This window comes from Pleuronectes platessa, chromosome 23 (genome assembly GCF_947347685.1).
Source record: "Pleuronectes platessa chromosome 23, fPlePla1.1, whole genome shotgun sequence".
In the NCBI taxonomy this organism is placed as follows: Eukaryota; Metazoa; Chordata; class Actinopteri; order Pleuronectiformes; family Pleuronectidae; genus Pleuronectes; species Pleuronectes platessa.
Window position 1 is genome coordinate 187987 of NC_070648.1, and position 18109 is coordinate 206095.

At 47.0% G+C, this 18109-nt stretch overlaps 2 protein-coding genes across 2 annotated transcripts; one reads left to right on the forward strand and one right to left on the reverse strand.

Moving 5' to 3' along the window:
• Positions 1-572: 572 nt before the first annotated feature.
• Positions 573-11737, reverse strand: ctc1 (CTS telomere maintenance complex component 1). Its single transcript, XM_053415923.1, is given in 26 exon segments — positions 573-957; positions 1069-1183; positions 1265-1421; positions 1523-1578; positions 2261-2420; positions 2511-2579; positions 2665-2800; positions 3936-4027; positions 4231-4277; positions 4354-4491; positions 4596-4685; positions 4805-4928; positions 4930-5175; positions 5453-5567; positions 5666-5835; positions 6081-6295; positions 6835-6988; positions 7148-7377; positions 7670-7792; positions 7873-8175; positions 8261-8390; positions 8833-9065; positions 9558-9780; positions 10257-10356; positions 10926-11025; positions 11588-11737. Coding segments are annotated over 26 exon segments (3675 nt in total). The 5' UTR covers positions 11639-11737; the 3' UTR covers positions 573-859.
• A 3139-nt stretch (positions 11738-14876) lies between these two features.
• On the forward strand, positions 14877-18004 carry hmgb2b (high mobility group box 2b). The gene is made up of 5 exons (XM_053416756.1): positions 14877-15028; positions 16048-16206; positions 16421-16572; positions 16648-16822; positions 17095-18004. Exons 2-5 carry the CDS (start codon positions 16057-16059, stop codon positions 17227-17229), a joined length of 612 nt encoding a protein of 203 aa, XP_053272731.1. The 5' UTR covers positions 14877-15028; positions 16048-16056; the 3' UTR covers positions 17230-18004.
• Positions 18005-18109: the final 105 nt, after the last annotated feature.

The following is an 18109-nucleotide window of genomic DNA, read 5'->3' on the forward strand; positions in this document are numbered from 1 at the left end:
GCTGATGAACAGCCTACTTCAGTTAAATTGTTGTTTTCAATAAATTGCCTGCTCACAACTTTTGGGCTCTTGTTCCCATTTCTTCTTTTTGCATTTTGAAACTCTATTTAGAACCTTCCTAAGATCCAACAGTGCAAAATGCAAATTCATGCAATTTTTTAACTGGTCTTAAGATTTTGATCAGGAGTGTATAAGGACAGGAACACACACACAGATCCAGTTTGACCACATGGTGCCTTCAGGTGTCACTGGGAAACCAGGAATGGATCAGTTCCAATAGCTGAGTTACTGTACGGACTGTAAGTTTTCCTGCAGCCCCTGAATGCAGCGTCTGTAGAATGTCCCCACATTTACTTTCAGTTCAGCTTCAGCAGCCAATCAGAAAAAGAGCTGCTGCTGAGTCATCAGTTCCCAGGAGCAGCAGATGGAGGACTGGAGTCCATCGGTCCCTTCAGTGCAGTCAGACAGATGTCCTCCTGCCAGAGGGGCTCTGCTCTGATTGGCTGAAGCCTGCTCCATACGTCCATAAATGTAATGTGTTCAAATCCAAACCTTATTAGTTTACCTCGGAATTAAATGTAAAAATATTTATTTGTTCTACATTTAACCACATGTGCATGTTAGTCATGTTTCCATGACAACAGAAAGTTGGTATAAAATAACACCTGAACTTTATTTACATCATTAAAACACATGAAATGGCTCCACCTGGTGGTGACGTGGAGATCAACACCCTACATCCTGTGAGGGAGTCAGGTGACCTCAGATCACATGAGATCGGGTTAACCTTAGGCTTAGATAACCCTAACCCAGGTACATCAAGTAAAGGTCACATGAGGTCACATGAGGTCACATACAGTCATGTGACCTCAGGTGTGACAGTCAGACAGGTGAGCTGGAGAGGCGGAGTCATCCTGGTCATGAAGTCTCTGTCTCCTCGACTGAATCTCCTCCTCTCTGAAACAAACACACATCAGCATCAACGGTCTCCGGCTGAACTCTGTGTGTGTGTGTGTGTGTGTGTGTGTGTGTGTGTGTGTGTGTGTGTGTGTCTGTGTTGTGTGTTACCCTCTGGTCTCTGGTTGTTGTGTTTCCTGCAGGTGAGTGTGAGCGGCTGACACACGACATCACTGCTGCACACGGCCGACAGGAAGTGGAGGAGCGGGTCGTCTTCATCACACACCTGAGAGACAGACAGGTACAGGTGTGTCTGACCGCAGCACTGATCCACCTTCAGCTGCTACATACAGGAAGTGACACTGACCATGCTCCGCCCACGTGGGTACACTCTGATGTGACCTTTGACCCTGAGAGCCCTCTGAAGCCCCTCCCACTGAGAATCAGCCAATCCCAGCAGAGGACGAACCAGAGCACCTGAGAACCAGACGTGAGCCTCACCGGTCCCATCGTCAATCACCAATCTGATCAACACATCATCAACGTGATCAATACATTTATCTGATATAAATATTAATATAATAACACTGTGATGAATGAGGAATGTGTTGATCTGTGTTCTTACTTTGCTTTGGACTGAAAGACCGAGGTGGTCGAACGACACTGAGAACTGGAACAAGACTGGAGAGAGAGAGAGGTTTGTTTATTTACATCAATAAAACTATGAATGTAACTTTTCAGTATAAACTCTATAAAACAGCTCCACTGTAGAACTGAGGTCAGTCAGCAGCTGCTGTGCCCCGGCCATCACTCATAAATATCAATGAGTAATAGAATAAAATATTATAACGTTTTTAACGGCCGAGTATCACGATACATTTGTAGTATCGGAAAACTCTGCAACACTAAATTATATAAAGTTCTGTCAGACCTGATCATCTGTTTATGTAACTCCATGTGTATTCACCGGACCGGTGCGCTATCTGGGAGGACACACACACACACACACACACACACACACACACACACACACACACACACACACACACACACACACACACACACACACACACACACACACACACACACACACACACACACACACACACACACACACACACACCTTGTACTTCATGACGGCCTGATACGATGATGTTTTAAAAAAAAATGATTGTGACTTATTCAACCACCAACATGCAAAAGCGTGAGTCACACAGTGAAAGTGTGAGAGTTGGCAGCTCTGCGTTAATCTCGCGAGAAAAGTATTGACGGCGTTAAAATGGGTTTGTGTTAACGCTGTTAATAACACGTTTAACTGACAGCACTAATATATATATATATATATATATATATATATACCTACCTGAGAGTAAAGACTCCCACACAGCGAGCAGCTCCATTGCAGCTGCACAAACAGAAAACACACCACGTGACCTTTGACCTGACCCACAGAGCCACTCTGCTCCCCCCTCAGAGCCCATGGACCCAGATGCATGATGGGAGCAGGAGGAAGTGGAGCAGATCTGAAATGAAATGATGAGAACATGTGTGTATAATTCACGTGGTGGAAAACGAATCAGGTAAAAACATTGATGGTGTAAATGAGTGTTTACCTGGAGTCTCCCAGAGAGACGACACTGAGGCAGCTGACAGGTAACATGCTGCAGTACACACCTCCTGTCCTGGAACACACGTTACACAGCTCTGTGTGTGGGTCGGTGTGTGTGTGTGTGTGTGTGTGTGTGTGTGTATACGAGTGTGTGTTACCTGGACAACCTCCTCTGGAAAGCAGACAGCCTCAGTGTGTTGCCTGGCAACAGGCCAGGTGGGTAGGGGGTGTGGCTTAAGTCCAGGTACACCTTGAGACTCCTCCCACCTCGGTCACACATGGTGAGACGGACACCTGAAACTTTCACACACACACACACACACATAAGAGTCTGTACAACTGTGTTAAGCTGGTGTTACCAGGGTTCCTACAGGTTTGAACAAGTTAAAGACTTTTTAAGACTTTGAACAGAATTTAAAATCTATTTCACGGCCAAACTGGCAACAAAGTATGAAGGAAAATGACTATGAAAGAAAATGACTATGAAAGACTACATCTTGCTGCCAGCCTTGCCCTCAGTCTCTTGTTGTTTGTTGTTGGCTTCTCACGTCTCTTGTGTTTCTCTGACTGGGCATTTGATTCTAAAGCTTTCCCCCCCGATGTTCCTAGTTTAACTGTTTTCTTGCTAAAGGTGCTGTGGCCTTCCAGAACATTCCCCCCCACTGGTTGTAACCACTAAACATGCTTTTATTCAACCAGGCTTTGTGGAACCTGCACTTCCACATTGAGTTACACAAGACGTGGACACACTGGTAGAGTTTCCGTCTCTTTTAGTTTGATGCTGTTTGCTCCGTGCGTTTTCAGTTGCTAGACACTAAATAAAGGCTGCCTATGAGCGGGGGTGCACTCAGAGCACAGAGCACAGAGAGTGGAGTGTAGCGTGAGAAAGAGAGGAAGAAGACAGCTGTCCATCAGACAGGGACTGCTGTCTGTGTGTGTATGTGCATCCATGAGCAACGTGAGTAATCACTGTGTGTTATTAGTAGTTTCAGAGTTCTTTATTAGTTAACTTGCACTTCTGAGGCTGCACGAAATCAGAACCGGCTAAAAGAAGAAGTTCCTCATGTACAGTCCTTACATCATCCTCACCAACACACTGGGGTTCTCCGATAAGTTCTCACTGGGGGCTGCAAAGTTATGATGGTTCCATGCTGATTTATTTCCATACGAATTGTTGGGGGGGGGGGGGACTGATTACTGTACTGCTGACTCTGCAGCGCGGACATTTCCTCAAGCACATTTACTGGAGAGCAAGTTATCGTGAAATCGTTTCCTAATTTAATTCATTTTTAAGACCTAGCTAAATCAAAATCAAATTTAAGACTTTTAAATCTTTTTTAGGCCTAAAATTCAAATTATTTCTTTTTAAGACTTGTTAAGACCCACGGGAACCCTGTATTAGACCAGAAGTGTGTGTGTGTGTTTTTACCTGTGTTTGTACGTGTGTGTCCACATTCAGACGTCCTGTTGTTCAAACTGATTCTGTCACACACCAGACCCTGAAAACAAACCAGCTCTGAGCTACACACACACACACACACACACACACACACACACACACACACACACACACACACACACACACACACACACACACACACACACACACACACACACACACACACACACACACACACACACACACACACACACACACACACATCAGTGCAGTGCATGTTTATTAAAGCAGCCACACGGGGGGGGGGGGGGGGGTCAGTGTTTACCTGCAGTCCAGGACGTCAGAGACAGACAGGACTGTGGGCGAGAGAGGCTGAGGACAAAGAGAGAGAGAGAACACGCTTTAACTTCTCTTGGTGTGTGTGTGTGTGTGTGTGTGTGTCATTTACCTGTCTGCAAGTGTGCAGCTGCAGTGGGCGTGTCAGGGTGTGGACCCTCCAATCAGATTGGATCTGTAGGGTGGAGTCAGTGTGCAGCTCCATTCCACTCCGCCCAGAACCATCACAACCAATCAGAACACTGGGATCCTGACAGAAATAGAGTTTGTCATGTGATGATGTTTTGAATTTAGTCAAACTTCATTTTTCCAGAGTGTAAATCTGTTTATTTTAGCAGCTACAGGTGAGTGAACCTGAGCGTTAGCAGCTACAAGTCTGTAGTAGCATCCAGGCTGAAGGAGAGGGAACCATCTTGCAGACACACCTGAGAACACTAGGACCACCTGCATGTGCACACACACAGATACACACTCACACAGATACACACTCACACAGAGGTAACACACTAATCCCAGGTGCATCATGGGATCTGCAAACCAAACAGGTGTACTGTTGTCCTTACCTTCTCTTCCTCTCTCTTTATCTCTCTGTCTGTCACTTGGACGTTCTTTGGGTCACGCCCCCAGCTGACCACTGGACCAATCACGTCAACTCGGACTGTGAAGTCCAGTACAACTCCCCCCCCCCTCATCGCCCATATTCCTCCAGGCCAACCCCCCCTTCTGCTCCACCCTGAACACGATGGAAACAGAGGAGGCAGAGGGGGGGGCGTCCGCCTCCTCCCTCCTCTTCTTCCTCCTCTTCCTCCCTTCTTCTTTTTCTTCTTCTTCTTCTTCACCTGCTGACGCCACGCCCCTCTGTCTCAGGAGAGTCATCATGGAGACAGATGGACTGAGGATGTGGAGGTGGTCCAGAGAGAACTGAAGATAAACTCTGTCCAACAGAAAACCAGCCTGAGTGAGTCATCGTCAATTATCAAATTAATCTTTACGAATGAAACACGTGCTTCTTATTTTAGTCTGATGTGAAATCCTGTGAACCACAGGAAGGTGAGAATTAATTTTATTATGGTTTTTGTGTCTGTGTCTCTAAACGTCTGATATGTGATATTATTAATTTAGACCCAGAGGATACGGGTGGGGGGGATTTTATTTATGTGAAATAATTTGATTGTGTGTGTGTGTGTGTCTGTGTGTGTCTGTGTGTGTACCTGCAGTGTTTGTGTGTGATGAACTGCTCCTGGTCCAGATGTTGACAGGAGGGGAAATCTGATTGGAGGAATCTCTCCGTCACCATGGTGAACTGATGGACACACACCAGACAACCTGCAACACACACACATTCATTCAACCTTTGACCTCCGCGTGCCTGTGTGTGTGTGTGTACATGTGTGTGTGTGTGTGTGTGTGTGTGTGTGTTGTACCGATCCAGGCAGTGTTGAAGGCCGCCCTCTGACCTCCCTCCTCTTCCTCACTGGTTTCTGTGACGATGCAGGTCACTGCTGCTGTTCCGTCTCGGAGCTGCAGAGCTTGTTCACTTTCAGACATTTGAGATGGAAGCTCCAGGATCCCCACCAGCAGCAGGGGGCGCTGTCTGTCAGAGCAGAGAGGGGGCAAGTACTAAAGTTAATATTGAATATTAACATGTAATAACACTTAATTTAACCTGTTTATAAATATGTTATAACACTTTCTTTAACCTTCAGTGATGTGCTGCTCTGAAATCAAACTGTGTTGATCAGTTTTGGTTTCATCATTTCAAACAATCAGGATGAGTTGGTTCTCATTCATTTACACGTTCTATCATTGAGACGAGGCAGGTCAAAGGTCACATTTTACCTGAGTGTGTCTCCGATGTGAAGGTCGTCCCGGGGGTCAGACCTCTGAGTCCAGAAGGACCAGGCCAGAGCGGCATTAATCTCAGAACTGGTCAGACTGGATCCATCAAGAGGCAACAGGGATCTGAGAGACACTGAAGACCAGCAGCCTGACTTAAGAGACAGGACGAGCTCTGAGACACTGACGTACTGAGGGACTGCAGGGTCCACGCTGTACTGTGGAGACACAGAGGAGACAGAGACACTGAAGAGACACAGAGGAGACAGAGAGACACTGTAGAGACAGAGACACTGTAGAGACACTGACGTACTGAGGGACTGCAGGGTCCACACTGTACTGTGGAGACACAGAGGAGACAGAGAGACACTGTAGAGACACAGTAGAGACACTGTAGAGACACAGAGGAGACAGAGACACTGTAGAGACATGGAGACACTGTGGAGACACAGTAGAGACAGAGGAGACAGAGACACTGTAGAGACACTGACGTACTGAGGGACTGCAGGGTCCACGCTGTACTGTGGAGACACAGTAGACACACAGTAGAGACACAGTAGAGACACTGTAAAGACAGACACACTGTAGAGACACAGTAGAGACACAGTAGAGACACAGCAGAGACAGACACACTGTAGAGACACAGAGACACTGTGGAGACACAGTAGACACACTGTAGAGACACAGTAGACACACTGTAGAGACATGGAAACACTGTAGGTATTAATAGGGTTCAGTGAAGGTGAGAGGTCTCTACCTGAGTCACAGGACACGTGTGAGACTCGTCCAACATCTCTGAGTAGATGTCTCTCCGTCTTATTCGTCCTCTCTCTCGTCCCCACATTAACTCCATCAGTTTCCAGGACAACACACACACACACTGCTGCTGCTTCAACACATTGAGAACCAGACTGGACACACACACACACAGACAGACACACACACACAGTTTCAGATGTGTGTTGACGTGGTGTAGTTACTCCTCTGTGCCCTCAGAGGGCGGAGCATCTGTAATCATTCTTGACCTAACCCCTGACCTCTGACCTCTGTGATGCGTTCAATGACCTCACCTGTGTGAGAGTCTTGAGCTCAGGTGACACGTCCACAGGTACTCGGACACGCCCCTGTTTGTCTCCAGTAGTAACCGTGGTAACGCTCCATCACCTGGACAGGTGGTGTCAGGGGGACACCCCCCCCCCCTGCTGAAGCTGGTGACCCTGATGCTGGAGCGCAGACATGTGCAAAGCATGCTGGGAAGGAAGTCTGGACAGGGCCTGTACAGGAAATGGACGTTGTGGAGCTACAGGGACGACATTCAATCAAACTTTATTAACAACAGAAGATTTGACACAGACGACGTTCAGAGGTCATGTGACTGGATCTGTGGATCCTCCATTTACAGCTAGTTACAAATATAGTTACTAACATTAAGAGTTAGTTACAACCAGTTACTTAAAGTGAGTCAGTTACTTTGAGTTAGTTACAGCTACAGTTAGTTACAGTGACTTACATTTACACTTAGCTACAGTCAGTTACAGTTACATTTAGTTAGTTACAGTTACAGGACCAATCACAGAGCAGCATGCACTCACCTCTACAGAGTCTCCTGCTCTCAGGCTCCTCCTCCGAGTCGGCTGATAGGCCAGGCAGAGACCCACCTTCCTGTCAATCACGTACAGTCCCGCCCCTTCACTAACCACCTCGGTCACTATGCCCTATCAGAGGACGGGGGTGTGGTTAACTACACTGGTAAACTGATATTGTGGCAGCCAATCAGAGCTCAGTGAAGTCTTACCTGGTAACTGATGACTCTGGCCTGTTTCAAACTCCTCCCTGATTCTCCCTCTGACTCCGCCTCCTCAGAAACATCATCATCAGTTTGCAGCATCCTGGAAGGGGGCGTGTCTGACTGGGATTTAGCGTGTGTGTCGTTCATAAGTGTGTGTGCTGGTGTGTAGTTTGTGTGTATTTCAGACTGGTCGGTCACACACAGGATGTTGTTTCCTCTCCAGCCTCGTAGGACACACACACGCAACTCTGTCACACACACACTCTGACCGACACACACACACTGAGACCACCACAACCGGCTGCTCTCCTGCAGACAGTCGAATCAGATCAATGTTTTAATGTCCACACACGAGTCAGTTCAGTGTCACATCGATGAGTTGAGATCTTTCTACCTTCACGAGGACGGACACCGTGTGTCTCTCCTCAGTCAGAGTGAAGCAGAAGAAGGTTGTTCCTGCCACGACCAGCAGGGGGCAGACTGAGCCCACATGTCCACAGACAGACGCTCTCTGACCTGGAACCCTGAGAGACACGCTATTATTTATATAAATATATATATGTGTGTGTGTGTGTGTGTGTGAGAGACAGAGACAGACAGACAGACAGACAGACACTAGCTACCACGGTGACTCAGCTCTAAATCTGTTCCAGCTGTGGACGAACCCACACGATCAGTTTGGACCAACAACAAACAAACAGCTTCAAAAGGCTGAAACACTTTTTTCTGCTTCTAGTTTTTCTGGTTTTGGGACTTGATGGGAGTTTAACTGGTGAGTGTGTTGATCACAGATGTTTCAGAATCATAAGAGTAGTTAACATTTGACGTTTTACTGCTCATGACGTGTTATGAAAACAAGATGGTGGACATGAACTGAACATTACAACCATCTGAAGGTTTTCTCTTTTCCCTCTGGTCTGTTTCTTTAAGTAAGAATCCCTCTGGCTCTGAGGTCAGCTGACTTACCTGATGTGCAGTAGGGCTGCAGCCTCTCTGACCCCCACTGCTTTAATAAGCTCCGCCCCTCTTCCATCAGCAGGAACCAATCCCTGCTCAGGACCAGGAGACAGAAGCACAGGAGAACCAATCACCTCGACATATCCACCAGGCTCAGCCTGCCCCAAGGCATTGTGGGGGATGTAGTTCCAGTGAGGGAGGAAGACAAGTTGATTCAGCCAGTGAGGAGAGACAGACAGGAACTGCAGAGGGACAGACAAGTGACGGACAACTTAGAACGACTTCCTGTTAAAATAAAGTTTTCATTTGACAGTTTAATAAAAATGTAAATGACCTTATATACACTAACTGATCTTCTTTATATATTGATAAGGTTTATTTGTAGTTCATGATTGTCTTTGATCCTGATAGTGGACATTAGAGGCATCCGATGATCGTGGTGGATCCTGATCGTGGACTATGATCACAACAAGACTACTTGATATATAATATTTCTCCTCAGATACTCGACCATTACTGACAATAATCCATCAGTTAACTCATCTTCAGTTCTGCTACAAAGTGTTGATTCTAATCAGAGCTGTAAAGACTCGTTGCTCTGATTCCTCAGTTTATCAGACTCAGTGAAACATCATGAAAACGACTCGTCCACATGTTCAACACCTGACGCTCACACTCAGGACTCAGTGTTAAAATGATAAATTGTTATATTTATATAAAACCGACAGACTCACCTCACACCGGACGCTCCCGCTGCTGTTCATCAGCCGCCACTCTCCGCCCCGCCCCTCTCTCAGACAGCCAATCAGCAACAAGTTGACCCGTGGCAGAGCCTTTATGCCTGGTAGAGAGAGCTCCGCCTCCCTCGCCCACGCTCGCTCCTGATTGGTGCTCCAGGACAGGTGACTGACACAGGGCAGGTGCTGCTGGGACACCAGCTCCGACATGGACACCAGCCTGAAGACAGGTCAGAGGTCAAATCAAACATTTGTCACATCCAAACTTTGATCAGGTTATTGATCCAAATATAAACTTTTTAGTGTTGATGACATCCAAGATCCTCTACAGAGAAGATGTCTCACTCTGTGTGATTTTATTGAGCTGCAGCTGATAATTGGATTATCTTTGAGTGAGCAGTGATTCAATTATTGATTACTAGTAATTAATTATTGATGAAGCTCAGTGAACCTGAGTCAGTGGCTGATGTTCAAAGTTTGAACTCCTCTGAAATAAACTCTAATTAATCAATAAATAAAGAGAGAAAGAGAAAGAAAGAAAGAGATAAAAAAAGAAAGAAAGAAAGAAAGAAAGAAAGAGAGAAAGAAGAGAGAAATAGAGAAAGAGAGACAGATTGGTGTAACTGATGTAAAGGTTCTGAAAACACGACACCAGCGTCCACATCACAGGACAGTGACAGATGTCTGTAGTCGTACCTGTAACTGACAGGTAACGTGTGTGTGACACTTGTGATCTCCTGCAGCGTCTTCACCACACACACACTTAGAGACACACACACATCAGACAACACAGCTCCTGCAACACAACATGTGAGAGGTGACCTCATCATCGTCATGGTAACACCCCAGCAGGAAATTGATGTTCAACATCTTTAATAACGAATCAATCGTTAGACAATATGGATCATTAATCCTCGAAATCAATCAATGTTAATCAATATAATTAATTAATATCATTCAGTAAAATCAATCCATCAATAAATATTAAATCAGTGTAATCATCAGGTGTCATGCTGGTCCTAACACAATGCATGCTGGTCCTAACACAATGTTACCCTGATGACCACAGCTCCTGCCTCATGGTTCAGGCCTCCAGTCCGTCTCAATGCACCTGGACTGGTTCTGCCTGCTCCTGTGTTGATCTGCTGGCGGCTGCTGACGTGAAGTAAACACACAGACTCGCTCCCGCCATGTTTAAGGTCACGTGACCTGGTGAAGTTTGGCAGCGCTGGATGAAGTCAGCCCAAACTTCTAACCAGCATGCATTGTGTTTGGACCAGCGTGCATCTCATTGAGTCGCTGCTGCATCAGATGCACCAACTAACACACATCCTTCAAACACTGGAAGATGATTGGACGACTGACCTGTCGATAAGTCGTCAGCAGCAGCGGGGGCGGGCTCAGTGAGCAGCGGACACACCTGCTGTGAGACAAAGCTGAGGACATGTTTCAACCAGGACGCCTCCTACAGGAAGAACAGAAACCTCCCACTGTCAGTAAACACACCATGTGTTACTTTCGGTTAGTATTACACTACTGTCAGCTACTTTCTGTTACATGCACTGTTAGTTACTTTGTGATCATATTACTTTATGTCACAGTACTGTTACAGATAATTACTTTGAGAAAGTTCCTTTCTGATAGTTACTCACTGTTCAGTTACCTTCTGTTACGGTTACATTGTGACACAACTACTCACTCTTACAGTACTGTTAGTTACTTTCTGTTACAGTGCTGTTACAGTTACATACTTTGTGAAACAGTTCCCTTCTGATAAAGATGCTCACTGTTAAAGTTACTTTCAGTTACAGTTACCCACAGTGACAGTACTGTAAATGTTACAGTTACATTGTGACACGACTACTCACTCTTACAGTACTGTTAGTTACTTTCTGTTACAGTTACATACTTTGTGAAACAGTTCCTTTCTGATAAAGATGCTCACTGTTAAAGTTACTTTCAGTTACAGTTACCCACAGTGACAGTACTGTTAATGTTACAGTTACTTTGTGAGACAGTGCACTGACCGAGTCCCCACGCGCGTGCATGAGCTCCACAAATAGCTGTTCTGAGTTCATCTTCCCCGCGCGACGACTTCACGTCTCCTCCTCGAAACCTGTCGCTCCTATGTGACGTCATCAGACCGCTGTCCTCAAACCCCTGAGCTACGGTGACTCAAGAGGCTCAAATCTGTCCTGCGCAGAGAATCGATCATCGATCAGTCATCGATTGATCAGATTCGCTGTAGTTCTTTCCTGACGGAGAAGATGTTCGGTTTATTAATTACTTACTTAGATAAATAAGATGATGCAATTGCGCACCAACGCAGTAGGTGGCGGCACTGCGCCTTGACGTCGGTTGCCACGAACAAAGAAGAAGAAGATGAGCAAGAACCCTGTCACAGCGCCATCAGAATCAGAATCAGAATCAGAATTCTTTTTATGCCATGTATATTTGCACATACAGGAAATTGTCTTGGTGTGGTTGGTGCACTTTACAAACAACACATTAAAAAACACAATATCGAACAATATAACAATATAAAAAAAAACAACAGTATATACAGTTAAAGAGTTACGTGCGGTTTTAAGGTGCAGAGATTGGTAATAGTGCCAGTAATATAGAGTTATAAATTATGTGCAAGGGTGGGTGGGGGGCGGGGGGGTCAGCAGAGTCAGTGTGATGCAGAGTCAGTGTGATGCAGGGGGCTTGTTTGTGAGCCCCACTGCCATGGGGGAAAAAACTGTTTAGGTGACGCAAGGTTTTAGTCCTGATGGCCCGGAACCTTTTTCCGGACGGTAGTCTCTGGAACAGGTTGTGACCGGGATGAGAAGGATCAGCGATGATCTTGCCTGCTCTCTTACTGGTCCTGGAGTGGAACAGGTCTAGGAGAGCTGGAAGGTCACAGCCGATGACCTTCTCAGCTGACCGGATGATCCGCTGCAGTCTGCCCTTGTCCTTGGCAGTGGAGGCAGCGAACCAGACGGTGATGGATGAGGTGAGGATGGACTCCATGATGGCTGTGTAGGAGTCAACCATCACTTTCCGCGGCATGCTGAATTTCCTCAGTTGCCGCAGGAAGAACATCCTCTGCTGGGCCTTCTTGATGATGGAGGTGATGTTCTCCGTCCACCTCAGGTCCTGTGCGATGATCGTCCCCAGGAATCTGAATGACTCCACTGTTTTAACTGGGGAGTCGCACATGGTGAGGGGGGGGGGGGGGCTGGGCTCCTCCTGAAGTCTGCTACCATCTCTACAGTTTTTAAAGCGTTCAGCTCCAGGTGGTTCTGGCTGCACCAGGAAGCCAGGCTGTTTACTTCCTCTCTGTAGGCGGCCTCGTCCCCCTTGGAAATGAATCCAATAAGGGTGGTGTCGTCAGCAAACTTCAGAAGTTTGACAGAGGGATGGCTGGAGGTGCAGTTGTTGGTGTAGAGGGAGAAGAGGAGAGGAGAGAGCACACAACCCTGTGGGGCTCCAGTGCTGATGGTCCGGGTGTCAGAGACAAGCTTCCCCCGCCTCACGCGCTGCTTCCTGTCGGTCAGGAAGTTAGTGATCCACCTGCAGGTGGGCTCAGGCACGCTCAGCTGTGTCAGCTTGTCCTGGAGAAGAGCTGGGGAGATGGTGTTGAATGTGGAGCTGAAGAACTGAATCTGACAGAACTGCATCCAATACTCACCTGGTGGTCCACTGAGAGAACTGGAAGAAAATACAGCTCCTCCAGTGCTGAAAATAATATTACACAGAATCAGGCCTCAGCTAAGAGTGAGAATGTTATATACTGTATATATATATGTTATACATTATGTATCTCTATGTTATAAATTATCTTTATGTTATATATTATCATCTTCATGTTGTATATTATCAGTTTTAAGTATTTATTATTTGTCTCAGCCATCCAGTATTTAATTATTCATATTATTATGTCTGTGTCTTTATATTCAATGATATCTAGACTTTTATATCTACACTGAAATATCTAGAATGTGATGTCTGGACTGTTCTCTCTAGAATGTGATATCTGCAATGTTTTATCTAGAATGTGATATCTAGAATGTGATATCTGGAATGTGATATCTAGAATGTGATATCGGGAATGTGATATCTGGAATGTGATATCTGGAATGTGTTATCTAGAATGTGATATCTGGAATGTGTTATCTAGAATGTGATATCTGGAATGTGTTATCTAGAATGTGATATCTAGAATGTGATATCTAGAATGTGTTATCTAGAATTTGATGTCTGGACTGTTCTCTCTAGAATGTGATATCTAGAATGTGATATCTAGAATGTGTTATCTAGAATTTGATGTCTGGACTGTTCTCTCTAGAATGTGATATCTAGAATGTGATATCTAGAATGTGATATCTGGAATGGGATATCTGGAATGTGTTATCTAGAATGTGATATCTGGAATGTGATATCTGGAATGTGATATCTGGAATGTGTTATCTAGAATGTGATATCTAGAATGTGATATCTATAATGTGTTATCTAGAATTTGATGTCTGGACTGTTCTCTCTAGAATGTGATATCTAGAATGTGATATCTAGAATGTGTTATCTAGAATTTGATGTCTGGACTGTTCTCTCTAGAATGTGATATCTAGAATGTGATATCTAGAATGTGATATCTGGAATGGGATATCTGGAATGTGTTATCTAGAATGTGATATCTGGAATGTGATATCTGGAATGTGATATCTGGAATGTGTTATCTAGAATGTGATATCTAGAATGTGATATCTATAATGTGTTATCTAGAATTTGATGTCTGGACTGTTCTCTCTAGAATGTGATATCTAGAATGTGATATCTAGAATGTGTTATCTAGAATTTGATGTCTGGACTGTTCTCTCTAGAATGTGATATCTAGAATGTGATATCTAGAATGTGATATCTGGAATGGGATATGAGTCTGACTGGAGGGGCCTGGACACTAACTAGCGCCTCCTGCTGTTGCATCAACATTTTGAGTAGAACAGATTTGTTTTTAAACGATCTCCATCTTCTTCCCTTTCACTGCTGCGCTCTGTCGCCCCTCCTCCACCTCCTCGAGGATTGGCCGCCTGATTTGACAAACACCGATTCGGACCAATCACACGGAGTGAAACAAATTAGCCCCGCCCTATTGTGAGTGCAGGATTCCCGCCCTGCTGACGATCCTAATGGTGTTCGACGTACAGTTCAAGCAGCCAATAAGAGGCGAGTATCAAGCCTGACCACACCCCCCGTGCCCGACCTTGCCCACGCCCCCGATCCGGAATAACCAACGGGGGCGTTGCTGGGGGGCGGGGCCGCGCTCGAGCTCGACCCAGTTTGAAAGTGAAGCATCTTCTCCAGTCGCTGCTGCAGCGTCTGAACATCAACAAGAACCAGACCCGAGCCGAACCGAGCCGAACCAGAGCCGACCCGAACCCAACCAGCCCCGGACCAGAACCCCGCCTGCAGCCGCCCCCTGACCTGTGAGTACCGGGTCGGGCTCGCTGCCGCAGCGGCTCATCCACTGACAATGAGCCGTCTGTGGTTCACCGGTCCATCCCGTGATAAAAGCTCCGTAAAGAGGCGGAGACGGGAATCGAACAGCCGCAGGAGGGTGTCGGTGGTCGGCTGCGTGCCCCCCCCGCTCCGCCTCTTCGCTCCGGGCTGCGATCCGAACGTGTTGTTGTAAACACGAAACGCCCATTCTGGAGCATGAATGCCTTGAAATAGCCTTGTCCAGTCCACACAACGCTGACCTCTCCGGGGCATAGCCGGAGCCCTGCGTTGGAAATGCGTAGCTGTCACAGCTGAAACAGATGTTTCCGTTGCAGTCGCGGCCGCTCGGTGTGAACACGGCGCCGCTGTTAGAGATTGAATGTCCCGCGTGGAGAGGCACCGCGGCGGCGTCGTGTTTCCACCGTGTCGGTGATGAACCGGCTCTGTGGCTGTAGCCGGTTAGCCCGGTGCTAGCGGAGGGGGATGGGGGGGCTAGCTCCGCAGACGGCGGGAAGCAAATGGTGGTCCATTGTTCTGAGGGAGCTAGCCCGTTAGCATCGCTAAGCTAACAGCTCCAGGAACCCGCAGCGGCAGCTTCACCGCTGCGGGGCTGAGAGGCGCAGTCCCCGGGTAGCCGACCCTCCGCATCCCGACGGGACGTCCTGGTGCTGTAGCGGGCAGATAGAGCCTCCAGGCCGGCGTGCGGCCTCCTGACTCCCCGGCAGAGAAAATGGAGCCCCAGGAGTTCTTTGTTATTCCCAGTGACAGCAACGGGCCCGGGGCCACTGTTATTCACATGTTGTAACTTCCATGATGAACTCATGAGTCCCAGTTTAACACAGAGACAATCATTTAATATTAAAATACAGTTTGATCTCATATATTCACATTAAACACAGATTCATTGATTATGGTCATCTGATCAATAATCATCTGATGGATCAATAATAATGATAATCCTCTCTCTCTCTCTCTCTCTCTCTCTCTCTCTCTCTCTCTCTCTCAGGCCGTCAGTATGATGCGTAAAGACGTGAACAAGCCGAAGGGGAAGACGTCGGCGTACGCCTTCTTCGTTCAGACGTGTCGAGAGGACCAGCGCAAGAAGAACCCGGAGCAGTCGGTCAACTTCGCCGAGTTCTCCAAGAAATGTTCAGAGAAATGGAAGGTAGGACAGACATGAAGACAGACAGACATGAAGACAGACATGAAGACAGACATGAAGACAGACTGACAGCGACTGACTAACATGTAGACACAGACAACGACTGACAGACAGACTGGTACAGTGACTGACAGACTGACTGACAGACAGACATGTAGACAGACATGAAGACAGACAGGTGTCTGCTCTGGTGTGACCCTGCTATGTGTCCTCTCAGGGTCTCACTGCCACTGATAAGAAGTGCTTCGAGGACATGGCGAAGGCCGACAAGGTTCGTTACAACCGGGAGATGAGTGACTACGTCCCCCCCAAGGGCTACGGGAGGAAGGGCCGCAAGAGGAAAGACCCCAACGCACCTAAACGACCCCCGTAAGTGTCCTGACCTCTGACCTCTGACCCTCAGGGGTGGACCTGCAACCTGACCGTGTGTGTGTGTGTGTGCAGGTCGGCCTTCTTCGTCTTCTGCAGCGAGTACCGTCCCAGTGTGAAGCAGCAGTTCCCAGGTCTGTCTATAGGCGACTGTGCCAAGAAGCTGGGAGAGATGTGGAGCAAACTGACGCAGTCCGAAAAGCAGCCGTACGAAGAGAAGGCCCAGAAGCTCCGAGAGAAATACGACCGGGTGAGTCACTCAAACTCCTCCCACTTCAGCTCTGAGGTCATTCAGGAGAGGGGCGGGGCTAAAACACGTCCCCGTCATCATCGTTACCGGTTCAACTTCGTGACACATGTTCATCCAGTGCCACCTAGTGGTGAAGTCACACACTACAGCCAACTGAAGTTTGTAAACACGAGGGTTTGTGTCATGTGACTGAAAAGTACCAACCAGGAAGAGAAAGTGAGCATGTGTGTAGTCCTGCCCTCTGATTGGCTGTTAAACTGCTCCCCTCTCAGGACATGGTGGCGTACCGCGGCGGCGGCACCACGTACGCCAGGAACCCCGGCTCCTCAGCCCAGGGGGGAGGGGGAGAGGAAGAGGAGGAGGACGACGGGGACGACGATGAGGACGAGGACGACGATGATGAGTAGAGGACGAGAGAGGACGTGTGTGTGTTTCAGACGGTTAACGGGTTAGGGGCGGAGTCTCTGACGGCTGATTGACAGAGGGAGACAGTGTCCTCTGTCTCCACGGTAACGTGGGACAGGATGCTGTCTGACTTCAATCAGCTGATCATTTTAATTATTGATTATTGGATCACGTTTTAAAGGAAACGTTTTCTCTTGTGACACGTGGAGACGTTCTGGGACCAATCACAGAAAAGATCAATAATCATGTTGATGACACTTTGTGTGTCACATGACCAGAGGTCATTCTGAAACACACACACGCTGGATCACTGTGTGTGTCATCAGATGTTAAACTGTCCACAGGACAGTACAGTAACCCCCCCACCACTGTTACCATGGTTACTCCTGCACCCCCCCCCTACCCACTGTCCCCGTGTGTTGCCATGGAAACCTGCCCTGCGCTCATCCTGTTTTTTTATTTTCGTACTGGAGGATTATGGGAGTTTTTCTTTCCTCACTGTCAAAGTAGAAACTTCAACTTTTATAATAAAACGAGCAACTGAGGGAAAAAACGTCTGTGTCTTTTGTCCATCACACTGTCTTCCTTTAGGTCCTCATCCTGCACCACCCACCAATCAGACACATCAGCCCCTCCGACGCCCCCTGGAGGCCGGAAGCTGTGCTGAATGGAACGTGGCCGATTCTGATGATTTAAAGTTGAAACTATAAAATTCTCTGTTTGTGGTTAAAGCTCTGAAAGAAACTGAAATTTAAAGATAAAGAATCAAACATTGAATGTCTGAATAATTCACTTAGACACAAAAACACATCTTTACTTAAAAGTAGTGTAACTTACTGAGCAACAGCGCCCCCTGCAGTTTAGCTCTGACTCCCACTCACT

Bases quoted from the DNA above. Each gene is read 5' to 3' on its own strand.
- hmgb2b (XM_053416756.1), top strand. From the start codon at position 16,057: ATGATGCGTAAAGACGTGAACAAGCCGAAGGGGAAGACGTCGGCGTAC. The intron at 16,573-16,647 runs GTAAGTGTCCTG...GTGTGTGTGCAG, and splicing joins AACGCACCTAAACGACCCCC to GTCGGCCTTCTTCGTCTTCT. The intron at 16,823-17,094 runs GTGAGTCACTCA...CTCCCCTCTCAG, and splicing joins TCCGAGAGAAATACGACCGG to GACATGGTGGCGTACCGCGG.